This window comes from Myxine glutinosa, chromosome 7, assembly GCF_964187855.1.
Source record: "Myxine glutinosa chromosome 7, kmMyxGlut1.1, whole genome shotgun sequence".
Taxonomy (NCBI): Eukaryota; Metazoa; Chordata; class Myxini; order Myxiniformes; family Myxinidae; genus Myxine; species Myxine glutinosa.
The window spans coordinates 13,115,929-13,142,872 of NC_136267.1; the positions used below are offsets into that span (position 1 = coordinate 13,115,929).

General features: G+C 45.1%; 1 protein-coding gene across 3 annotated transcripts in view; it reads left to right on the plus strand.

Annotated features, from left to right (window-relative positions):
• Positions 1 to 26,944, plus strand: part of LOC137430986 (B-cadherin-like) — a 74,631-nt gene that overhangs the window by 17,869 nt on the left and 29,818 nt on the right. For all 3 annotated transcript variants that reach the window (XR_013624012.1, XM_068121806.2, XM_078781281.1), the window contains 4 exons: positions 4,204 to 4,451; positions 4,596 to 4,738; positions 19,664 to 19,915; positions 23,798 to 24,022. Coding sequence is in view for 2 of the 3 variants with exons in the window: in XM_068121806.2 (XP_067977907.2) it covers positions 4,204 to 4,451; positions 4,596 to 4,738; positions 19,664 to 19,915; positions 23,798 to 24,022 (868 nt within the window). In the remaining variant the exon portion in view is untranslated. The remainder of the gene's footprint in view (positions 1 to 4,203; positions 4,452 to 4,595; positions 4,739 to 19,663; positions 19,916 to 23,797; positions 24,023 to 26,944) is intronic.

The window sequence follows — 26,944 nt, forward strand, 5'->3', positions numbered from 1 at the left end:
CCCTCTCTCCCCATCTTGTCTCCCGCTCCCTTTATTTCGTCTTATGTGTCCGTTTTTGTTTTTTTTGGCATTAATGTTAGCTCTTACACGAGCTTCGATCTTGCGTAAAAAACAAAACAAAACATACAATGGCCATTTTATCCTTTGAGCACCAGATTCTATAATTCAAAGCATATACTTCTTAAAAGAACATCACAACAAAATATTGATCTATTCATAAGCTCACAGCATAGTTTGTGTGTTGAGATTTACCAACACTATTCTTCCTTCACTATCACTATTGCACTCGTTAATGGTTAAAAAGTTTTAAAAGTTGTTTCATGTCTATACGCTCGTGCTACATAGACGCTACATTAAGTGGGGATTCACTTTTCGTTGCACTAAACCGGCTGTCCTATTTGCTAGCATAAGCTAATGGATGTAAAATACCTCACGGTGCCGATAGAAAAGTTGAGAGCATCGTGTTGGTACCCTGTGCAAATTCTAAACCTCCGCCATGACTATTGCTGACGATTTATTTCACCTTTCACCGATTGACCTCAAAAAATAGGCTTCCATCTTGTCACTACCTTTACCAGCTGGTGAAGTTTCGTGAAGATTGGAGTAAAAATGTGATTTGCAAGCGATTGAAATACAAACAGCACCAGACTAGCATTAGGTAGAGCGTATAGGTATACATATAGGTATACGCTCTAAATCCACCAGGCTAAACATTTTATGTTTTGTATCCAAATAATGGATCTACACCAAAATATAATTGACTTGCTCTTGTCACCTACCTAATTCATCTCCTAAGTTTTGTCATATCTCGTCCACAACATTTTGAAATGTCATGTTAGATATCGTTTTGTTTCCATCTCTCAATGGTGAAGAATCACTAAAAACATTATTAGATCCGGATTCGTATCTTCACCAAAATCGAATCAATTCGACCATGTTACACACCCATCTGGTCCACCAAATTTTGTCCGAATCCATCTACATCTTTTGCAATACCTGCTAACAGAGAGACAAACGATCAAACCTGCAAGATGTTGTGCAAAGCACAATACGTGCGAAACCCCAAAAACAAATTTTACTAGTTGCGAAATCCCTAAAACAAATTTTACTAGTTGCGAAATCGCTAAAACAAATTTCACTAGTTGCGAAATCCCTAAAACAAATTTTACTACTTGTGAAATCTCTAAAACAAATTTTACTAGTTGCAAAATCCCTAAAACAAATTTTACTAGTTTCAAAATCTCTAAAACAAATTTTACTAGTTTCAAAATGTCTAAAACAAATTTTACTAGTTTCAAAATCTCTAAAACAAATTTTACTATTTGCGAAATCCCTAAAACAAATTTTACTAGTTGAGAAATCCCTAAAACAAATTTTAATAGTTGCGAAATCTCTAAAACAAATTTGACTATTTGCGAAATTTCTCGCAAATTTCTCTAAAACGAAATTTCTAAAACAAATTGTACTAGTTGCGAAATCTCTAAAACAAATTTTACTCGTTGCGAAATCCCTAAAACAAATTTTACTAGTTGCAAAAATCTCTAAAACAAATTTTACCAGTTGCAAAATCTCTAAAACAAATTTTGCTAGTGGCAAAAATCCCTAAAACAAATTTTACTAGTTGCAAAATCCCTAAAACAAATTTTACTAGTTGCGAAATCTCAAAAACAAATTTTACTAGTTGCGAAATCTCAAAAACAAATTTTACTAGTTGCGAAATCTCTAAAACAAATTTTACTAGTTGCGAAATCTCTAAAACAAATTTTACTAGTTGCAAAATCCCTAAAACAAATTTTACTAGCTGTGAAATCCCTAAAACAAATTTTACTAGCTGTGAAATCCCTAAAACAAATTTTACTAGTTGCGAAATCCCTAAAACAAATTTTACAAGTTCCGGAATCCCTAAAACAAATTTTACCAGTTGTGAAATCTCAAAAACAAATTTTACTAGTTGCAAAATCTCTAAAACAAATTTTAGTAGTTGCAAAATCTCTAAAACAAATTTTAGTAGTTGCAAAATCTCTAAAACAAATTTTACTAGTTGCAAAATCTCTAAAACAAATTTTACTAGTTGCGAAATCTCAAAAACAAATTTTACTAGTTCCAAAATCTCTAAAACAAATTTTACTAGTTGCAAAATCTCTAAAACAAATTTTACTAGTTGCGAAATCTCTAAAACAAACTTTACTAGTTGCGAAATCTCAAAAACAAATTTTGCTAGTTGCAAAATGTCTAAAACAAATTTTACTAGTTGCGAAATCTCTAAAACAAATTTTACTAGTTGCGAAATCTCAAAAACAAATTTTGCTAGTTGCAAAATGTCTAAAACAAATTTTACTAGTTGCGAAATCCCTAAAACAAATTTTACTAGTTGCAAAAATCTCTAAAACAAATTTTACTAGTTGCGAAATCCCTAAAACAAATTTTACTAGTTGCGAAATCTCGAAAACAAATTTTACTAGTTGCGAAATCTCGAAAACAAATTTGATTTAAAAAAATATTGGTGGTTGAATCAAATGACCAAATACAATGCCCTTCATAAGTATTGGAACAATGAAGTCAAATTTGTTATTATTTCTATATACTCAAGAAATTTGGATTTAAGATCAAAAGAGGAACCTGAGGCAATAGTGCAGAAGGTCAGATTTTATTTCTTGGTATTTCTATGTATATATGTTTTACTATTGCAGAACAATAGCACTTTTTGTGTTCAGTTCCCCCATTTTAGGGCAGCATAAGTATCGTTACAGATTAGTTTAAAGTAAGTTAAAGTAGTATTATAGTTAGTATTTGGTTACATATCCATTGCATACAATAGCTGCATCGAGCCTGTGACCCATCAAATCACCAAACTCTTGGTATCTTCCTTTGGGATGCTTTGCCAAGTCTTTACTGCAGCCATTTTCAGTTGTTGTTTGGTTTGGGGGTTTCTGGCTTTTTATCTTCTTCAGCAAGTGAAATGCTCCATTGGATTTAAATCAGGAGATTTGACTTGGCCAGTCCAAAACCTTCCATTTTTCCCCTGGTGACTCCTTAGTTGCGTTGGCAGTGTGTTTTGTGTCATTGTCTTACTGCGTGGTGAAGCACTGCCCAATGAGTTTGGATTCATTTTCTTGTACATAGGCAGACAAAATGTTTCTGTAAACTTCCAAATTCATTCTGCTGCTGCCACTATTAGTTACATCATCAATAATGATGAGTGAACCAGTTCCAGAGGCAGCCATGCAAGCCCAAACCATGACACTTCCTCCACCATGCTTCACACACGACGTAGTATGTTTTGGATCATATGCAGGTCCTTCCTTTCTCCACACTTTCACCTTTCCATCGTTTTGGTGAAGGTTTATATTGGTCTCATCTGTCCTTAAAACTTTGTTACAGAACTCACTCACTCACCTCTGTACTTATTGGCAAATTATAATCTGGCGTTTCTATTGTTGGTGCTGATCAGAGGTTTGCGTCTTGCGGTGTAGCCTTTGTAAATCTGCTGTTAAAGTCTTATACGTATAGTAAATTGTGATACTTTCACCCCTATGCTCTGGAGGTTGTTGGTGATGTCACTGATAGTTATTTTGGGTTTTTCTTCACAGCTCTGATGATTTTTATCATCAACGACAGTTGTTCTCCTTGGCCGACCTGGCCATTGTCTATTGCTAAGTACACTCGTGGTTTCTTTATTTTTCAAGATATTCCAAGTTGTTGTATTTGTTATGCCCAATTTTTGTGCTATGGTTCTAATTGAGTTATTCTGTTCTTTCAGCTTCCAAATTGCTTCCTTTTCTTTAATCGACAATTCTCTGGTCTTCATGTTGGTTTATGTCTGCTGGACTCCAACGGCAGACTTCCTCGGGCAAAAAAAGAGGTTAAAACCAAAGACTGGACATTCATAGCTCTTTTATGTGTGAACAAGCAATGGGACAAGAAACACCTATCAGTCATGTCATCTGCTCCAATACTTATGCTTATCTAAAATGGGGGAACTGAACACATGTAAAGTGCTATTGTTCTACAATAGTAAAACATTTATGTATGGAAATACCAAGAAAAAAGCTGATCTTGTGATCACTCATCTTTACTGATAAAGCTACAAATCGACCAGTTGATCAATAATTCCCTGCCTTATTTATCAATCAAGTCGCATTGAAAAAACTGGTCACTAAACCAAATATTTGACAAAACAACATTGTCCCCACCTTCCCGAAGGCCATTGACTATGAGAAGGAGAAACGGATCAGCTTGGTCATTCAGGCCGAGAACGTTGTTCCTTTTGCCAAACCATATGAGCATCCATCTTCATCCACCGTGACCATCACAATCCTCGATATGCATGCACGTCCTGACTTCTGGCCCAAGGTACAAACGGTACCTGTGGACCCAAGTTCTCCTCTGGGTATGAATCTTTTTCACTTGAATACCCGCTGTACAGAAGAATGTGAGGGTATGCTACTATGGTAAGTCAATGTGTTGGTCTCTTGGTGTTTTACATCTTACCTTAGGTCCTCGAGGTATTTGGCAGCTTTTTAATCAATGAATGTATCTTATTGAACTCCGCATCACCATCCAAAGAGATCTGTGGCATGTTTTCCTGGCTGTAGGTTTAGTATGCTGAAGGACCCTGCAGGTGTGGTTACCATTGATCCAAACAGTGGTGTGCTTAGAATGGTGTCACCGTTCCCTCCAGATACAACTTTTGGACCAAACAATACCTATGCCATTCTTGTGGGGGTTGAGAACACAGGTGGGTAAATATCTCGAGGGGTCAGAGTTGAGTTGTTTTTGATAGTTGTTAAAATTGTGGTGATGAACTAGTGCACATTAAGTGTTGTCTTCATCACTTTTATGGAGGTTCGGTTGGTATAATGTAAAAATTCACTGTTAAATAGATAATCGATAAACTGACAATAAAATGTCCAGGAATACAGGTATAAATTCAATCATAATGATCCTCTGACTGTGTGTTTGCGGGGGGGAGGGGGGAGGGTGAGGGGGGGGAGGAGGAGGTGCGGCGGAGGATGGGAGGGGGATGGGAGGGGGATGGGAGAAGGGGGATGGGAGGAGAATGGGAGGAGAATGGGAGGAGAATGGGAGGGGGTGGGAGGGGGTGGGAGGGGGATGGGAGGGGGATGGGAGAAGGGGGATGGGAGGAGAATGGGAGGAGAATGGGAGGAGAATGGGAGGGGGGTGGGGGTGGGAGGGGGATGGGAGGGGGATGGGAGGGGGATGGGAGAGGGATGGGAGAGGAATGGGAGAGGAATGGGAGAGGGATGGGAGAGGAAGAGTGGGGGAAAGGGGATTCATAGATAGAATGTGTTAAGAATGGTACGGACCAACTGTGTGTTTGAGTAAATTGGATTGACTATTGTATTGAATTACCATAGATATCTATAGTGGTAAACCATATGGTTAAACGTGCACTGAGGAGGCAGTGACTGTAGATCTTAAAGGATAATAGGGTAAGGTTGCATTGCGTAAGACCACCTGTAACAGGTGAGGCCAGGTGGAGGGTGTGGAAGTGTAAATTTATGAAGCAAGCAATTTCTATGAGCCTCTACCCTCCATTCCTAGTCTGCAGGTGTCTTTTTGTGGTTTCCATGAAAATTTGGGATCCCCTGCAGTTGGCAAGTTGTCTCCGGCACTGACCAGAATCGTGGCTCGAGAAGAGTAAAAATTCTTAGTGGAGGCAATGGTGAACCACATATTGCCATCAATGACTGATGAAACACTATTACAAATAGGGGAATATGTAATACAGATGGGATGTGTTTTTGGAAAATAATGTGATGTTAGATCAAGTATGTCTTATGGAGTTATATAAGCAAATTGGAGAAAAGGGTATTGTTTTCTTTTAATAATTAAATAATACAACTGGAGCCACAATGTCTACCGAGGCTCTTTGAAGTGATCTGCTGGGTTATCGAGGCTTACTTGCCAAAGCGCTTGGTAAACAAATGCTCGTTATGACAAATCGTTTCAGCTCGAGATCTGGCAAACTACCATTGTTTAATAAATTCGATGTAAATATTTGTAGGGTGTGTCCCCTCCCAATTTCGCCTACGTGACTTCTGGGGGATGGTAGTTCCGAAGTCCATTCTCAACTTAATGTTACAACTGGGTTTTGAGAAAAATTGTGTATAGAACTAAAAAATTGCGTGCAGTATTGAGTTTTAAAACAAAAATAAACTGAACAATGGTTCGGAAATAATAAAGTATAAAATCCATGTAGGCTAGCCCTCTCGGGCTCTCGGCTTCTCAGTAAAAATCTTTTGTGAGATTGCAGTATGATTTTGACTTATGAGGGAAAAGATGAGTTTGCAGATTGAAAAAGGATGGGATTGTCATAGCTACTGAGTGACCTTTTATTAAATAAGGACTTTCTTATTTCTATGCCTGTTTGTATATTTTCTAGATATTAAATCATAAATGTCCCTGCAATGGCATTATAAAAACGTCGCTGCAACGTTTACGCAACGTTATGAATGATAGTGCCTTGGTGCCAACCAGTCTGGAGCAGCCCATTCTTATCATCAAAGGTGAAAGGTGAAAATGGTGAAATGGTGAAAAAGACAGGTGAAAATGCAGATCTGCTCCCAGTGGGGGCACTCCCATCCCAAGATTTCACTTGACCAATCACATTGTATCCTCCGATCCTTGCGCCCTCCCACCTAAACTTTGCCGAAACCAATCCTACTGCTCTCCCCCCTCTCTTCGCTCCTCCCCCCTCCACTTGCTCCTCCCACTTGAAATTGCATAAGAATCAGAAACTGATGTCCAGTTAGTAGGATTAGCACTGGGTCTGTAAGATGTTGGTTTGCTGTACTTAGGATACTTCACTTGGCTGGTTGATTCTGCATGTTAACTGTATACTGTGCATGCTGGTGTTTGGTATGACGTTTCTTTGTGCATCCCTACTGTACCAGGATTTTCACTCTGGACTTTGATCTAGGATTTGTTGTAAATATTCCTTGTGCGTTTTTGTGAATTGTACCATGCTCTCCTTGGTTTGATAAGGGTAATTGTTTTCTTGCTGTGTATTTCTAGAAGACAGAAAGTGTTGTCCTCCTCGGGAATTAAAATTTGTGACTCTCTTCTGATAAGTTGATGGACATTGAATTTTTGGTTCATCTATTACATACCACTATTGGAAAATATCCCTAACAAGGGCTTGTGGAATTTCACAGCAAAGGCACAAATAACTTGTAGCAAAAGGAAAGCACCATGAACTATTTGGCCGACGGACTACAAGCCATAGCTGTGAGGTGAGCTGCAGAGCCCTGGTTGAGGGTGGAACAAATTTGCTAAGGGCCATCCCACAGGGTGGCGCTGCCTAGAAGATGGCGCCATCCTCAAACACGAGCAGCTCATGAGGGACCAGGTGCATGCTGGAATGGCGGTCCCTGTGGACGGGAAAGGCTGTGTTGGACCTTGGACTTTGTGAGAGCGACATCTCTCTCTTGCACTCTCTCTGCTCCATCACTCCTGTGTGAAGGACCGTTGGCGAGTCGCGGACACTCCTCCTCATCTCCATCCTTCCTCTTTGCCACCATGAGCCGCACTTCATTCCCCTTCATACCAACCTGCACAACCACACCATCATCGTGTAACCCCAACCCCCTCAAGTCCTTGCCTGTTATCCCCCATTGTCATGTGAATGGGATTTTTTTTCCTTTTCAGCATCATCCCTATTTGTGTCTGTCGACTGCTTGGTTCATCCTGTATATTTATTCATCATATCCTGTCCTCACTTATCCCCACATTCTTTTAATACTAAATCCATTTTAATTGTGAAATGTTTTCCCGCCTTTTGCAAAAAAACGTGAAAAACTGGCAGGTTCGGCTTTTATTTGAATGATCATTGGAGTTTTGCGAGGAGTAATTGAAAGGAACGCAGTAATTTCTAACATCATTTGGCGGTTAACAGAGCCCTATGCCAGACCAGCAGCTAACAGAGCCATATGTTTTAACAGACCATCTGATGCTACAGTATACTCACTCAGTATACTAATGAGTTTGTGGCCTCTTGAGGAATGCGTTTTAATGGAATTTCTTTTTGTACACACATTCGAGGCTTGTGGAAAAGGTAGAACACTAAACCGATCAGGATGAAACAGAATAAAAGGAACAGTAGAGAAGGGCAGGTGGAACGACCAACAGCGGTGTTGAAGGACAAAATAGAGGGAGACTTGGGCAAACAATGGGGTGGACAAGATGGATACAGAAGGAAATTCTCAGGAGGGGAACCGGAAATTTGTAAGGAGGAGAGATTGGGGTAGGGTGAGGGGGTATGTTGTTAACGAGGGTAGAAAATATCATGACGATACCCATAGACTTTTTCATCGTGGGAGATTCTTATTATCTTGAAAGTCTTTGTTTCCATGACGTCAAGCGGAGCACGATATGAGGTAGGGGAGAAGTTTAAAGCTCAGAGGGGAGAGCAGTATTCCATCAAGTGGTGGATGAAAGCCTTGTACGTGGATAGGAGTTCAGGTGTGCCAAGGAAGGACTTTGTACGACGGAGGATGCCCATGCGGCGGCTGGCTTTGGAGGCAACTTTAATATGTGGTTTGCCCAATAAAGATCATGGCTGATAGTGAGACCCAGAAGTCTGAATGACTGAACTTCCTCAAGAGAATTGTTAAGAAAGTAGAAGGGAGGGTTTGCAGGACGAGACGGTACTTTTGCGGAGAGCTTGTGAGAATGTGAGATTTATCAGGATAGAAAGACCAATTGTTTTGCATTCCAAGTGTTCGACCATCTTGTGATTTTGTCAATGTCTGAAGAGAGGGAAGAGGCCGCAACCTGTCTGTCTGAAGGATGAGGGATGTCACAACAGAGAGTGGAGTAATCAGCAAATAGTTAAAGAGGATTTTCCAGAGTGTTAGAGAGATCCTCGATGGAGATCAGGAATAGGGCTGGGTACATAACACTGCGTTGGGGAACTCCAGCCTTACAGTGGGAGGAGATGAAAGGCACACGTTGGTTACAAGAGGAGAGGAAGTCAGTGAGACACGGGTGGAGTTGACTTTGGATGCCATAAGCAGAGAATTTGGACAGTATGGCAGGATGCCATTTAATAATAACAGTAATAATCGATAATAATAATGTTACATTGAGAAGGGTAGTGGGCTGGGGGGGGGGGGCGGGGGGAGAGGGGCAGTTGTTAGTTTAAGGCCTTAGCCGCCATTTGCATTGGTGTAGTCTCGTATCTTTTTGTAGCATGTATTAGAGGCATGTTTTAGGGTTAAGTTGTCCTTTGTATTGCTTGCCAGGGGGAAGAGCCTGGTCTGTCTTAGACTAGACAGGTTAAGATGCCTTATCCACACGTTTCCCGAATGCTAAACTATGCGAGAGGAGTGCAATGCGGCACTTTTCCCTCCTACCATCAAACGGAGAAGGTTCCTCCCGACTGTTCATCAGCTTGTGTTGGTGGGTCTTGAAGTGCTCCCAACCCATGACTGGTTGGTTTCCTGAGTCAGAGATTGGTTAGCTTGGAGGATGGGGAGGGAAGAGGAGGCAGGGACATGGCTTCCTCTGGGAGAATGTGCTGATTAATCTCATCACCACATTCTCATCCGGGCAGATTAATCACACTGGATGATCTGAAGCAAGAGGTGTCAGACTACCTCTAGTCTAGGCAGTGCCACATAAGACCTACAGGAAAGTTGGACAGAACTTTGGAGTCAGGATCAATGCCTGTCTGAACCGCTGTGGGGCACACACAGAGACGTCAATTACAAGGATTTTGTGTAAATGCCAATTTCAGACCGTGGGCTCTCACTAACTCTAGCAGTAACTTCACTGAAATAGCAATCAGTGATAGAGAATACCAGGTAATAAGCTTTAAAGAAATGTTTGGTTCACATTCCTGAGGTTTCTGTTTCTTTGTAAATAAACGTTTAAAGTTGTATCTCTCTTTTTGAAACACCCTGTACTTGGAGCACGAATAGTAACATGAATAGGAAGACAAGTCTGCCGTTTAACAGTACTTTGTGCATGTGCGGTCGGGACGGATTCGGAGCCAGAGAGGAGTGAGCCTGTCAGTCAAAAAAAAAAAAAATTGAAAATCATTCCAAACAGGAAACTTACTGTTTTTAAGGACTCCAGAAAAGACACAAACAACAGGCACAAAGAACTAATAGTAATGTAAAGTGTTAAATAAGGTGGTGTAAAAGATGCTGCATCAATGGCAGTAAACCTCAAAATTTTTGTATTCTACAACTTTTAAAATCTTTATTTTATTTCAAATTAAATTTTATATTTGAACAATGTAGAACACAAACCACATTCTTGACACTTTAAAAACTCTTCCATTTAGCATTATTTGGAAGCCATTTTACATGATCTCGGCCAATCAGATGTGCCGCTCGCAGACCCTTCTCATGTCCTTGCTTCTCAAGACTGCCTGGGGTAACGTGTTCTATGAACTTTCTAGCTTCAAGAGATGTGGCCTCCTGATCCGCCATTTTGCTGCGCTGACGGTTTGGGTGAATTGATTACTCTTGGAGGATTAAATTAGTAATCATCCTGAGTTTGGTAACCGTAGTGTTTGCGTGGACATATAATATTGTTACAGGTCGCGGATTAGATGTTATTTACCGAGCGGTGGTATTGCCGCGACCTAACAGTTCCCCCGATTCTTCCCCAACTCACCCGATTCACCCAGACGTTGGCCAAATCGCGCTATGCCAAATCAATGATAGAAAGGACACGACGACTGGGAAAGAGGAAACGACGCAAGGGGTACAGTTCTCAAGACCTCCGGAGGAGGGTATAATTACAGTGGTGGAGAAAAGGGGTAGATTACAAGGCAGTGAGGTAAAGACACAGAAGAGATGGGCACTTAATTACCGTCTTATCTTATTCCAGACAGACCACAGACAAACAGAACAAGGCAGACATACACAGGGATTGATGGCAGGAAGGGACAGGTAGGTCTATAGCACAAGGTGCACCTTGGCTCGGGGACAGGATAAAGCACGGTCCAGAAGATGCGGGGAGGCCTCACAGCGCTCGGAGGGGACGTCTTTCTTTCTCCAAGCTCAACGCGCATCTGCCGTCACCCTCCCTCTCACTGCGCATGCTCAGCGGGGAGTGACACGCCCTCGGCTGGTTGGTTCCGCCCCACTGGGGCCGGTCCGCCGCTTCCATTGGGTGCGGGGGTTACCGGGCTCCGCCCTTGACGAGGAGCTGACAGGGAGCCCCTATTTGGTAACCCCGTCGAGCACATGTTCGATGGCGGCTCGTTGGGAAGGCCTGGTGCCCTCCCAACACCCCCTACCAACCAAGCCGGAGTGAGGACGCGCACTTCCTGCGCTCGTTGTTGTTGTTGTTGTTGTTGTTGAACTGTGAGGAAAAGCTGCGGGGAGGTATTGGGAGGTCCTAAACTTCCTAACGGTGCCATACAATCACATTCTGGTGCAATGAAGGGTCAGAATTAATGGAAACGAGTCCTTAACTGACATAAACTAAGAATAACTAGCAAGATGTCCTATAGTTGTCTTACATGAGATGCGGTGAACCTGGGCACAACATTTAATGGGGGAAATAGGGGGAGGTCGGGTCTACAGAGTGTTGTTTACAGAAAATGGGACTAGGGAATGGGGGATTGGGGATAGTTGGGAAGTATTGAGGAAATAGGGGAATATTTACAAGCGGATATGGATGGATAAATCCCATATCCGCAACACTGCACCCTTCTCTACCTTCTCTACCCGATAAATTTTTACCTACTTTAGTGTGGCACTCAGATGTAGTTCCCTCTACTATTAACTCAACCCTGAGTGCAACAGTTTTACAGATGTTCACAAATGAGTAAATATGTCCCCCTGCGACATTGCACCCTTCTCCTAACAGAAACACACCCTCAGGATAACCGAATCGCGGAAAGCATCCTCAAACTAAACATACAGCCAGTAGGGAGCATTATTTATACAACACTGATATTTACACTACGATCCAGGACCTGTTTTTTGAGGAACACATGCAGATGTTATGCATAGGGAGAGCACGCATGCCAGCATCGATACACCAACCCACGAGTGCCCTGTGGCCCTACGGCCTTTAATAATGTGCGGAGCACCCCGTCCAAGCACCAAAAGCACCACCCCATTACACACAGTCAGCACCATCCGGTGCACCAATAAAGTGTTCATAAAAATGCACAATTAAGTGTCCATGGTCACCGGTGGTGTCGCAGCCGGCCGATGTTCTGCCGCTGGTCTTGCCTTCATGGAGTGCACTTGGCCTTCTGGCTTCTTTAGAAATAAAGAAAGGCGCCAACCGCGTCCATTTCTGAATTGTGGCCGTCAGGGGGGCCAACTAAAAGTGGTTCACCTGTATGGCATAGGTGCCATGTTGACCCAGAGGTCCATCCACGGGTGGTGCTTGACCGCAAAAGAACTGCGGTCCATTGTGGGCGGCCACAAAAATTGCGGTCCATATGGTGTATCGATCCAGGCAGCAAGCAGCGGAAGTACAGGCCCACAACTGCGGAGCCAGCACCTCTCTCTCCTCTCTCTCTGCCCCAAAGCCAGATCCTCGGAGGTGGGAGACAAAAGAAGACAAGTGAGTAAGGTGGTAAGGGCGCAAAAGTGCACGCAATACAAGGTAATGCACACTGGGGGCACATGGGAACCAGGTGAGACAGGTACGTTCCTACCGTACGCCCCCCCCCCCCCACCAGGTAACCTACATTGCCCCTCCCTTACCCCTTACTGTATCCACAAAACACAACACTACCCATAAACATCTACTTTACACATCAACAACGTCCCTACTGTCTTCCCCGTTCCTCCCATAAACCAAATTCGTCTTCTCTCCCTCCTAACCAATCAAATTTGCCATTTCCAACTCTCATCAAAATCTGCCATCTCCAACTCAACATCAAAATCTGCCATCACCAATTCATCATCAGTCCCTCCTAAGGAGGGAGAGATGGAATCACCCCAATGTCTCATCCACGTCGTGATGCGTCTCACAAATCCAAACAGCAATTCTCCTTTCCTGCAACACAAAACAAAGAAAACACAGATGTGGAGTCATCAGCATCACCTCAGGTAAGTGGCTGCGTATGGTGCGACAGGTTCATCAATCCTAACTATACACAAAGAATTAAGTTAAGCACCCCCCCCCCCCCCCCGTTTTTTTACAACCTCGCACATTACAAGTTTGTTGTCGTCAAAACAGTGTAATATACCCATGATATTGCTATATTTTCTGGAGAAGTGATATTATGGTCACATAAAAACATAACAATCATGCCGTTTTCAATATTTTATTCTGAATAATTTAAGGTGAAATTTTTTGGGAATTTTAGGCATATTTTCACCTCAATTTAAGTATGGAGCTATAGGTCCATCACGGACAGTGTGGATGACGTTTATGTTTTCTAACGTACAGTCATTGTTCTGAGAAGACCTCTAGCGATCTTTGCGTCAATAACGTGTGTAGGACCCACGTGATCGGATCACTACTCAACCCAACTCAACCCTACGAGTGCACTCATCTGCATTTCTTCAATGGATAATTGCTAATGTCATACCAATCATTATTTGATCTCACATACCTTAGAATATATGCCAATGTATACATATACACAAAGAATATATATTAGGGGGTGCTTACCTTAATTCGTTGTGTAGGGGTGCTTAACTTAATTCTTTGTGTATATTTCCTAAATGACTTTAACAACTTTACATTACCCGGGGTCTTTCCCTGCCAATCCATTGGCCAACTTACACTATGGGTTCTAAAAACCAATTCCCATTGACCAAACTGTGGTGCTTCTCAATTTGGGGTCTCACTCCCCCGATTCATCTCCCGGTGCCCTTGCACAATTTCTGGGCTGCGACGTGTAGCTCTCCCAGCAGGTCTACCCACCTGCACACCTCCACCACTGCAGTTGCCACCCGAGCTTACCTAGCTCCTCACCCTAACCTAACTAACTGGGGAAGGCCCCTCCTGGCTCTGTCACCCCTCGGTGCCCTCTGGCACTGGGCTACCCGGGTCCGTCCTCCGGATTCTCAGGCCCCATCCACAACAACTACTACCGGCTCCCAGAGCCCACCTGCGGCCTCACCTGGCCGACATCCTCACAGTGGTGGAGTGCCCAAACCAACTTCACACACTAACAGGCTACACGCCCAGCCATTTCCACAACACTAATGCACCCATCCAATCATCATTCTTCCACCCACACCACAGATGCCAATATCCAACCACAATTTACCTATACCCTCTACCTAACACTTACACTACCCGCCCTGGGTATCCGTGATGGGGGTCCACTCTTCCCCCATCCACACCTTCGCACCACGCACACCACTCCATACCACTTAATCCAACTCTCTCCACACCACTCATTCTCTGCTCCATATATTCCACACACCTGTACATGCACACCTGTGCTCTCATACTTGGTGCCGCCTGCACCCTTCTCTCCCCCAAGCGCATTCGCGCTGATCCACAACACTCACTACTCACCATGACACTCATCCGCAATGCTCTCTCATTCATCACTTGTACACTCACACACACCTCGGAGCATTGCCTCACCGACGCCTCATTTGAAGCTGCTCACCAGCACTTCCATTCACACTGCATCATCTGCTCTGTCTACTCCCTTCTAAAACTCGCGCTCCTCCGTCTTCCCTTTAAACTATTGCGCTCCCACGTCATTATCAAACACTAAGCTACTACGTCCCCACTACAGGTACCAAGTCTCTTACTTAAATCTTGTCACCTATAGTCACCTCTAGTCCCTATCATTATCCAAGCCCTCCCTGGCTCGGTTGTCATAGCCACCCCATAAACTATAGCGCATCTGCCCCCTATTTGTGAGGGATGACAGAGTTGCCATCCCACCACATCGGGCATCTCGCACTACCAATTTTGCACATCAAATTTCAACAAATCAAAAATTTGCCAATCACTACCCATCATCTGCCAATCATTACATTTTTGTCTTTTTCTAATTTTGGGTCCAAAACACTAACCTCATCACCCGTCTACTTATTAGATCCTCTCGGTGCGCCAATTCCTGTCCAAAGCCCGGCTTCGTAAAGCCGCGCAATGAATGCGGGTTGTTTGGTGCCGGCGGCTGGATGTGTCCGGCACTTGGTGCAGGGAAGGACGCTTACCCGGGCCGAGATCCCACGCACCACCTCGGCGTGGAGCCATCCAATTGCCCGATCTCGACCTGCCGGAACGCCTTAACAAAAAGGGGTCGCCATGACGACCCTTCCTATTGGGCTGCCCGCTCCGCCTAGTGGAGCACGGACGCGGCCGTTCCAAGCGAGGCCCAGCGTGGATCGCGTACGGCGGTCCTTTCGAACCCGCCGTGGCTCGGATCCCCGCTGGTTCTCGCGGCACGCGAAGCTGCCCGGCGCGCACCGAGGGCCCGATTCGGCTAAATGTCGTTCTAACCGCTAACCCGGTTACCGTCGATGCCTCACCTGCATGCTTACACGCATACGCTACCCGTTCCTTGCTCAAACATCCAGCTGTCTCCCTGCTCTTGGTCATTGCACCTTCTCTTACACACCCAGGTACACCCATTCCGCTCACAGACTTGGTCACACACCTGACCACCGAACACTTTGGCACACATTTGCCGTTCGCACACCTCACCAACACACCTCTTCGCGCCCCCTCCTCGGTCACCTCCTCTTTGACAATCACAGGTGTGCTCTCACTCGCACACCCAACCACGTGCCTCACGACCAATTCCAGTGTGCATTCCCACACACGCTCTACCCTTCCAGGTGTGCATCCTTCCATTCCAGGTGTACATCCTCTCTCACCTGTCATAACCAACTCACGCTCCGTGTCACTCTCACTACTTTCACCACCACTCTTGACAGCGCACTCACCCTTACTCTCGACAGCGCACTCTTTCCTCACACACCCCAGAGTCGGACTTTCTCGCACACCTCCTTTTTCGCACACCAGACCTGTCGCACACTTCACCAACGGCCTCTCACGAACACCCGGGTCCATCTCGACCCCCAAGCTTATTAAATCATCTGGCGCATCACACGCACGACCATATTGGTCACCACTTACACCGGATCCTCTTTCTCTTCGCTTCTCCTCCATCACCTGCGAATCCCTCATCCGGTTAATGAGCACATCATCACGATCCGAACACAGACTTTGGACCAATTCTTTTACTTCCTCTTTTATCTCTTTCTTATCCCCTCTCCGTTGCTTCTTAATTTTGCTCACCCCTTCTTCCACTTCTTCTAATTTCTGCTTCACCTCCTTCATCTCCTCGTGCGCCCCCTTAAGTTCTTCCTCTAACTCCACCTTATTTTTTTCTATGTGCTCCCGCACCTCCCGCTCTTTAACCTCCATCACCTCTACCACCTTGTTCATTTTCCTCGTCAGGTCCTCATGTACCGTCTGACACTCTTTTTTAATTACCCCTACGTCCTTTTTCATCTCCTTCTGTGTTGATTTTAAACCCTCTATTACCGCTGTGTTCTTCTTTACCTGGTCCCCCAACTCCTTTTGTCCCACTGTCAGCTGTTCTACTCCCAGCGTCAACTCCTCTATACCACCTTGCAATTTTACAGTCCCCTTTCTCACCTCCTTCTCCATGCGCTCCTTACAGTGCCTCACCTCCTCGCGCACTCCTCCGACCTCCTCACTCACACCTCTTCTGATCTCCTCTCCCATCACTTGCATCTCCTGCCCAAATGCCACCCTCATCTGCTCCATTTCCTCCCTGTGAGCATCCAATTTGTTTCTACCCCCATTCTGACCCCCTCTATCTGCTGCCCCATTTGTTTAACTTCCCTTTCCGCTTGGTCCCGCATGTCCATCAATTTGCCTTCCATACTGTTTTCTAACCCCTCTAACCCCTTCTTCATCCCTTCCATTTGATTCTCTTGAGCGGCCATTCTGTTTTCTACCCCCTTTAACCCATGTTTCACCCCTTCTATCCCATTGTCTAACCCCTCTAATTTAGCTTCTAGCCATTCCCCCATTTCTCCCATTTTGCCCCCCATTTCGCTCCCCAATCGCTCACTATCAGCCCTCGCTCCGTCCCTCATTACTCCCATCTTCTGCTTTCCATTTCTTCACCATTCTTGTCCATAAGGGCCTTCATTTGTATAAAAAAAAGGTTCAAATCCACCAGCGGCGCTGCTACGGTTGCGGGCGCGGTCGCCGTAGCCATCTGCGAGGCGCCATTTTGCGAACCTGCCGCCCTCACTGCTTCGCTCTCCTCATGTCCCTCAATTTGGTCCTGGATCGACCCTGCCTCACTCTCCTCTACCGGAACCCAGCCGTCTTGATCTCCCATAGCGCAACTTTCAAAATTCGGGTTTTTTGGTAAAACAAAATCAAATTTCGGTGACTTGTAATTTTGAGCGCGTTAAGCGTGCTTCGGGTCCGTATCTCACTCCCAGACACCAATTGTTACAGGTCGCGGATTAGATGTTATTTACCGAGCGGTGGTATTGCCGCGACCTAACAGTTCCCCCGATTCTTCCCCAACTCACCCGATTCACCCAGACGTTGGCCAAATCGCGCTATGCCAAATCAATGATAGAAAGGACACGACGACTGGGAAAGAGGAAACGACGCAAGGGGTACAGTTCTCAAGACCTCCGGAGGAGGGTATAATTACAGTGGTGGAGAAAAGGGGTAGATTACAAGGCAGTGAGGTAAAGACACAGAAGAGATGGGCACTTAATTACCGTCTTATCTTATCCCAGACAGACCACAGACAAACGGAACAAGGCAGACTTACACAGGGATTGATGGCAGGAAGGGACAGATAGGTCGATAGCACAAGGTGCACCTTGGCTCGGGGACAGGATAAAGCACGGTCCAGAAGATGCGGGGAGGCCTCACAGTGCTCGGAGGGGACGTCTTTCTTTCTCCAAGCTCAGCACGCATCTGCCGTCACCCTCCCTCTCACTGCGCATGCTCAGCGGGGAGTGACACGCCCTCGGCTGGTTGGTTCCGCCCCACTGGGGCCGGTCCGCCGCTTCCATTGGGTGCGGGGGTTACCGGGCTCCGCCCTTGACGAGGAGCTGACAGGGAGCCCCTATTTGGTAACCCCGTCGAGCACATGTTCGATGGCGGCTCGTTGGGAAGGCCTGGTGCCCTCCCAACACCCCCTACCAACCAAGCCGGAGTGAGGACACGCACTTCCTGCGCTCGTTGTTGTTGTTGTTGTTGTTGTTGAACTGTGAGGAAGAGCTGCGGGGAGGTATTGGAAGGTCCTAAACTTCCTAACGGTGCCATACAATCACATTCTGGTGCAACGAAGGGTCAGAATTAATGGAAACGAGTCCTTAACTGACATAGACTAAGAATAACTAGCAAGATGTCCTATAGTTGTCTTACATGAGATGCGGTGAACCTGGGCACGACATTTAATGGGGGAAATAGGGGGAGGTCGGGTCTACAGAGTGTTGTTTACAGAAAATGGGACTAGGGAATGGGGGATTGGGGATAGTTAGGAAGTATTGAGGAAATAGGGGAATATTTACAAGTGGATATGGATGGATAAATCCCATATCCGCAACACTTGCGGATTGAATTGATTACTTGAATTCAATTCAATGACATAGTCACATAGTCATAGTCACAATGACATAGTCACAATTTCGGTCTTCGAGGCCGGCCGATAGGCACAGTGTGACCAGAAGGGAAGAGGTTCTCCTGACCACGTGGCCCTCGACTTGGTGGGGTTTGTCCGCACAATGTGGGCGCTTTCAGGATAACTTTAGCCGGGGAGCGTTTGGGCGCCCCGGTCTGATACTGCCGCCCACGCGCAGAACAACTTGTGAGTGCACGTGGGTCCCGGCGGTCCCACTGGCCTAGCGCTACCATGTTTAGACAGCGAACTCCGTCCCCGGGCACCGGCACCTACTCCCGGAAGTTCGAGAGATCAGCAGTGCCGGGCACGGTAGGACACCCGCGGAGCCCCGGCGGACCAGGGACGCGCAAGCCTACGCATTAGCGTGCTACGGCGGAATCAACGGCTTCGGCCACGGCCGGGCCAATACTCGGCCCGGTCGCACCGGAAATGGACTGGTTTGATGCCCGCGCTGGAGAGGTCGCGGGCGACTGAGATGTATTAACAAATTAATTAATTAATTTGAGACGTCCGATTTCTAGTGTTTGGAAATTTGGAAGAGCTTCACCCTAGCCTTTCCCTTGCGAGGGCAAGGAGGAACTTAACGCTTGACACTTAAGCTTAGTTTGAAGTGCACCCTGACCAGCGCTCACGGTGGAACGGCAAGGCAACCAGAAGGGACGAGGTTCTCCTGACCACGTGGCCCTCGATCTGGGAAGCGAGAGGCGTTCCATTGATTACTTGATTACTCTTCGGATTGATTACTCTTGAATTGATTCAATCAATTCAATTCAATTCAATCGGATTGAATTGATTACTCTTGGAGGATTAAATTAGTAATCATCCTGAGTTTGGTAACCGTAGTGTTTGCGTGGACATATAATATGAACAACATTTGACTGTTTCAGTGTTGATTTGTGCAAATTATATATTGCTCATTGATTCTTGGGGCGAGCCTGCAAAGTCATCGGTAATTGCCTCGATTGCGGTTATCAGGAGGTTGTGTCGGAAAAAAATTGAACCGGTAATATTAATGATAATATAACCATTGAACTGTAGCCTGTTTTTCTCCAGCGGCAAATCCACCATTTACATCGACTGGTACGATACTCCTGGCGATACGGGGACCAAATCAGCATGTACCGCACCTGCTCGACACTTCTTTCTGCCACGATGGGCATGCTTGGCCGAACGGTTCTTACTCTCTGGCGGTCCTTCTGGTTGGCGAGGATCCCGACTCTCTTTCGAATGGACCTCCTCTCTCCTTTACGTTGTCCAGAAAGTCTCCTTCAAATCCTTATTCATGGAAGATTCAACAGATCAATGGTGAGTTTCAAACCACCGATGCACATTGTGTTTGATTTGTTTTTTTTTTTCATTTTCCTTGATGTTGTGTGATCTCACCAGCTTAGACCTTTACTTTGGATTGATCTTTTCCCTCAATCCCTCCAGCAGTGTCTTACAAGTGTGACCCTGATATTACCCCAGAAACAGAAAAACTTACAAGGAAATATAAATACACAAAAGGTTATTACCCTCGCCAGAAGAGAGGGGATTCCATTTGGGTGCGTTCGTCTGTTGATTACTTGTGAAAATCGAAGAGTATTGTTACGTTTGTGGGGTTAGGCATGAAATACCTCATAGGAAAGTTCAGAATGTGTAGATTTAGCATGCTCCGTATGCCGCGAAGCCATCTCAATGTGCGTAAGTAGGCCGTCTGTCCGGGTAAGAGCGTTTGCATGTCGCCATAAGGGACGTGGACTTGTGCTAATTAATTATAGGACTTAAAGATTAATTCCCCAGTGTGTAATTTGCCTCCTGTGGTCTTCCCTTTGGTTTTATTACATTCGGCCAGCCAGGAAATTGAGGGCTCAGTAAAACAACTACAGTCACGTGAAAAAGTATGCACACCCCATGTAAAGTTTTGACTTTTTCAACATATTTCAACATACAGCTATTTGATCTTCATTTCAACAATATTGATAGATAAAGGTGATATAATATAACAAATATCATGAAACATTTACATTTTGTAGTCTATTGTATAATTTAAATAAACATAAATGCTAATTTCGCATGTGGAAAAAGTAAGTACACCCCATTAAATGTTTTTTAAAATCTTTTTAACACATGAGGACATATCAATATTTGATCATCATTTAAACAGTATCTATAGATAAAGGTGATCTAATTGAACAAAAAACAATGAGAAATTGACTTTGCAATAATTATTTATTCAACAAAAAATTAACAGAGATGCCATTTCCTTCTGTGGAAAAAGTAAGTACACCCTTGGCTCTAATAGGTGGTATTGCCCCCTTTGGCAGAAACAACCTCAAGTCGGCGTTTCTTATAACTGTCTAGCAGTCTCTGACATCGACTGGGAGAAATTTTTGCCCACTCCTCCATGCAGAATTCTTTCAGCTGTGCGATGTTTGAGGGGTTTCTTGCATGCACAGCTCGTTTCAAACCCCCTCACAACATCTCGATGGGATTTAGATCCAGGCTTTGGCTTGGCCATTCCAGAACCCTCCATTTCTTTCTTTTCAGCCATTCCTTGGTGGATTTACTGGTATGTTTAGGGTCATTGTCATGGGTCTCTTTTTGAGGCAATGTTTTTATGGCTGGATGCCCTTCCTGACGCCAACCCTCTTAGTCGCCTCTTACGACACACAGGGATATGGTGTACCTATTCTTAACCAGAGTACACACCGGGAAGCTTTTAAAACATGGAAACTCTGGGGGGAGGGAGGGGCGGCGTCAGCACCACGACTGCGGGGGCCCGGTCAGCACCACACCATGTCGGTCCGGTCAGCACCACACCATGTCGGTCCAGTCAGCACCACACTACGTCGGCCCGGTCAGCACCACACCACATCGGCCTGGTCAGCACCACACCATGTCGGCCCGGTCAGCACCACACCATGGCGGCCCGGTCAGCACCACACCACGGCGGCCCGGGCAGCACCACAAGAAGACCAAGAAGGTGGAGATGTGATGAAAGTGATGAAAATCACTTTGAGTGATGAAAATGAATGTAGAAGGAAGTAGAGGACGGGGAAGACCGAGAAAGACTTGGCTAAATATGGTGGAAGAAGAAATGTGGGCAAGGGGGTTAACAAGGAGAGATGAAAAAATAGGGCAAAATGGAAGAGATTGTCATGGGGACCGGAAGGCTAACCCCCGCTCTAGCAGGGCAAATGGCCTTAAAATGCATGTTGTTGTTGTTGTTGTTGTTGTTTAGGGTCATTGTCATGTTGAAAGGTCCACCTTCGGTTGAGTTTCAACTTCCCGACAGATGGCCTCACATTATCCTCGAGCACCCTCTGGAACAATGAAGAATTCATAGTGGATTCTATGATGGTGAGCTGCCCAGGCCCTGATGCAGCAAAGCTGCCCCAAGCCATAATATTTCCACCACCATGCTTTACAGTTGGTATCAGGTTCTTGTGGTCAAATGCTGTCTTTGGTTTTCGCCAAACATGTCTTCTGGTACTGTGGCCAAATAGCGCTACCTTTGACTCATCTGTCCCGAGCACATTGTTCCAGAAGTGCTGGTCTTTGCCCAGGTGTTTATTGGCAAACTTTAGTCTTGCCCTGATGTTCTTTCTGGAGGGCAAAGGTTTCCTCCTGGCACAGCTCCCATGTAGATCAAATTTGTGCAGCCTCTTTGTAATGGTAGACTCGTGCACTTTGACATCAACAGTGGCAAGAGCTACCTGTAGGTCCTGTGATGACATTCTGGGGGTTCTTAGAGACTTCTTTCAGCATCTTGCGGTCTGCTCTCGGGCTGAACTTGCTGGGGCGGCCTGGCCTGAACAAGTTGGCAGTTGTTTGGAATCTTCTCCACTTGTAGATGATCTTCCGGACAGTCGAATGATTGATTTCAAATTGTTTGGAGATCTTTTTATATCCCTTCCCAGACTCGTAGGCATCTATAACCTTCTTTCTGAAGGCCTCAGAGAGCTCTTTTGATCTAGTCATGGTGACGCCGCACACTTCAACAACAAACAGCAAACCAAACGAAATGTCTGAGGTTTAAATAAGACAGGTTCCTCCAAGATCCTCTCTAACGATGTTCTAATCATTTGCACCTGAGCTGGTGCACCTGATTCTAATTTTAGGTATTTGAAGTAGTGATAAATGTAGGGGTGTACTCACTTTTTCCACATGTGAAATTTGCATTTATGTTTATTTAAATTATACAATGGATTACAAAATGTAAATGTTTCATGATATTTGTTATAATATATCACCTTTATCTATCAATATTATTGAAATGAAGATCAAATAGCTGTATGTTGATATGATATATGTTGAAAAAGTCAAAACTTTACATGGGGTGTACTTACTTTTTCACGTGACTGTATATCAAATGGACCCCTTCGCTCACAGCACCGTCAGGGCCGACAGAAACAGCATTTGCCGATCGGCAAGGAAACCCCGACGTGATCTGAACATTCCCAAATGACGACTAGGCTCCGCCCCTGACGACTCGTAATGAGGAGGCCATGCCCTGGCCTTCGTGATTGGTGGAGGCGCGATGGGATGATTGAGTAGCGCTCGATGATTGGGGAGCGTGACATAAGTGAGTTGATTTGATTGACTTCAAATTTGAAGAGAATTTACATATCATGTCACTGAATTCCTGAAGTCAATCACCAATTAGTTTTGAGGTCAACTTTGCCCAAAAGGTCAACATAGACCAGAGGTCAAGAACTTGGGGGGAAGTTTCTAAAATCCCCAATTTTCATCCGATTTGCTTGAAATTTGAACAGGGTTTGCATATCTGGTCACTTAATTCAATGACCAATTATTTTTGAAGTCTAAAGGTGAAAAGGTCAACAAAGGCAAAATTTCTAAACTCGTCAATTTTCATCTGATTGACTTGAAATTTGAAGAGTATTTGCATATCTGGTCACAGAATTCAACTGTCAATAACTTTTTATGTCAACAACTTAGGATCAAATGAGAATCTTTACTGAAGATGGTGCAATTTAAAGGTCCTTGCTCACCGTATTAGGCCTTAAATGCTTTGCTTCCTTTGGTTTTCAATTTTATACAGTACAGTACTATCTTGTACAGTATATGTTTTTTGTCACTTTCAGCCTTTCATTTAATGATTTAAAATAAATGATTTCAAACGTTCACTTAAAATTGACCGATGCACTCACTCAACGACTTGCTTTTTTATCCTTTTCCTTACAGACACTGCAGCATGGCTTTCCACCATAGAGCCCCAGCAATGTGGAACCTACGAGACATGGCTTTCAGTTAGAGACCGCCAGGGACTAGCTGGACCAGAGTCTAAAGTGACCGTACAGTTGTGTGGATGCGAGGCTAAGACTCTTCTTCTGGTCGCTGGAGGGATTGGTCTCTCTGATGGCGCCATCGCCGCCATTGTTCTTTCCATTTTGGCAGTCTTGCTGTTTGGTGAGCCTGTGTGGTGCTGGTTGTGGACTTGACAGCTTGAGGGTGTGAGGTGGTTAGTGCTTCGAATTGAAGGTGAAGTCTGTTTCTCTGTTTGTCTTTCCGAAGATTTTCTCTTCAACTATTTGACCAGGGACCACAAAACCCATTTTATTACCCTGTGCTCACGAAGCGAAAAGCGGGGTTAAGCATTCGGGTCCGTTCGTACGTGTCTGCATTTTAAAAATTCATTTTCTCAGCAACCGTTGGTCCAATTGACATGAAATTTTCACAAGAGGAGGGCCTCCTCCTGTAGAATATTTTGGTGAATATCATGACGTCACAGGTCACGTGGTACTGGCGCCATCTTGGAAAAAACAAAAAAAAATTCACCTCTATCTCAAAAACTGCTGCACATAAATAATTGAGACAGGTCTCATTGCAAAGAACTCTCCATGCGGAATAACATATGTGAATGATGACGTCATAGGTGCCGCCGTTATGACGTCATCATTTGACAAGTAAAAAACTTTATCCGATCAGGATAAAATGACTTGAGCATCTTCTCGGTATAAATTGATGCAGTAATAAAATTATAATGACGTCGTAGATCACGTGGTTCGGACGCCATATTGTTTTGAGTGAAAAACCACTAAAATCTAATTTTCTCCTAAACGACTGAACAGGTAGATTGAGGCCAAACTTTGCAGGCGGAATTGCATACCCATGACGAACAAAAAAGTCAACGAGAATGACGTCATGCGTCGCATGGTTTCAGAGTTATGACGTTTTTAAGCATAAACTTTAAAAACCAAGCTTCTCCCTCATTTGTGATTCTATCGAGGGGAAACCTCACAGATGTGTTCAGCATATCAGTCTGCTAAAATCACCTTTTGAATTTGCAATAGGTCACGTGGTTTGGCAGATAGAAATAATTAAACGAAAATATTTTTTTAAATGTATAACTCTTGAACCGCTTCATTAATCGACGTGAAACGTTACATTATAGTAGAGGTAATGAAGTGTAACATGTGTGCAAAATTTCAAGATGATTGGATGTACGGTCTGGAAGCTAGAAGTTGTTATTGCGTGAAGAAGAAGAGTCTTCTAGAGTGGGCATGGAATTAATTAGCACATGCACATGACGAGCAGACAAAGTACGGAGCAACCTCACGGGGTCAATTTGACCTCAAATAAAATTCTGATTTCAGATTTGTCGATCGCTGAGGTATATTAACACATTTTTTTTTTTTTTTTTTTTTTTTTCTATACTGAATCGAGGCTCGTGAAAGAGCTGACAACCGCGAGGGAAAGACAAAGACAGTACATGGGGACCGCGAGGGAAAGACAAAGACAGTACATGGGGACCGCGAGGGAAAGACAGTACATGGGGACCGCGAGGGAAAGACAAAAACAGCACATGGGGACCGCGAGGGAAAGACAGTACATGGGGACCGCGAGGGAAAGACAAAAACAGCACATGGGGACCGCGAGGGAAAGACAAAGACAGTACATGGGGACCGCGAGGGAAAGACAAAGACAGTACATGGGGACCGCGAGGGAAAGACAGTACATGGGGACCGCGAGGGAAAGACAAAAACAGCACATGGGGACCGCGAGGGAAAGACAAAGACAGTACATGGGGACCGCGAGGGAAAGACAAAGACAGTACATGGGGACCGCGAGGGAAAGACAGTACATGGGGACCGCGAGGGAAAGACAAAAACAGCACATGGGGACCGCGAGGGAAAGACAAAGACAGTACATGGGGACCGCGAGGGAAAGACAAAAACAGCACATGGGGACCGCGAGGGAAAGACAAAGACAGCACATAGGGACCGCGAGGGAAAGACAAAGACAGTACATGGGGACCGCGAGGGAAAGACAAAAACAGCACATGGGGACCGCGAGGGAAAGACAAAGACAGTACATGGGGACCGCGAGGGAAAGACAAAAACAGCACATGGGGACCGCGAGGGAAAGACAAAAACAGCACATGGGGACCGCGAGGGAAAGACAAAGACAGCACATAGGGACCGCGAGGGAAAGACAAAGACAGTACATGGGGACCGCGAGGGAAAGACAAAAACAGCACATGGGGACCACGAGGGAAAGACAAAAACAGCACATGGGGACCGCGAGGGAAAGACAAAGACAGTACATGGGGACCGCGAGGGAAAGACAAAAACAGCACATGGGGACCGCGAGGGAAAGACAGTACATGGGGACCGCGAGGGAAAGACAAAAACAGCACATGGGGACCGCGAGGGAAAGACAAAAACAGCACATGGGGACCGCGAGGGAAAGACAAAGACAGCACATGGGGACCGCGAGGGAAAGACAGTACATGGGGACCGCGAGGGAAAGACAAAAACAGCACATGGGGACCGCGAGGGAAAGACAAAGACAGCACATAGGGACCGCGAGGGAAAGACAAACACAGTACATGGGGACCGCGAGGGAAAGACAGTACATGGGGACCGCGAGGGAAAGACAGTACATGGGGACCGCGAGGGAAAGACAAAAACAGCACATGGGGACCGCGAGGGAAAGACAAAGACAGTACATGGGGACCGCGAGGGAAAGGAGGGGGTCTATGTGTCCTTTGTCAAGAGGCGACATCAGAATCGCTTCAACAGCCAAAGAGGGGCACACGCTCGGATGCTGATGTGAGATGCAAGTTGTTGGATGGTCAGCTAAAGTTAGCACAGGAAAAGGGCTACGATCCATTCAAGATCGACCTCGATCGCATTGATGACGGCAATGGCATTGAAATGACATTGATATCAAACACTGCATCATGGCATAAGTCCTGCAGAAGTAAACTTTCTGTCTCCAAAATTGATAGGTATGCCTCTGCCAAGAAGCGGACATTAGATGGACCAGAAGCACAGCAGGGAGGTAGTCCAGTGAAAACACGTCGTCTCATCAATCTGTCGCACATTA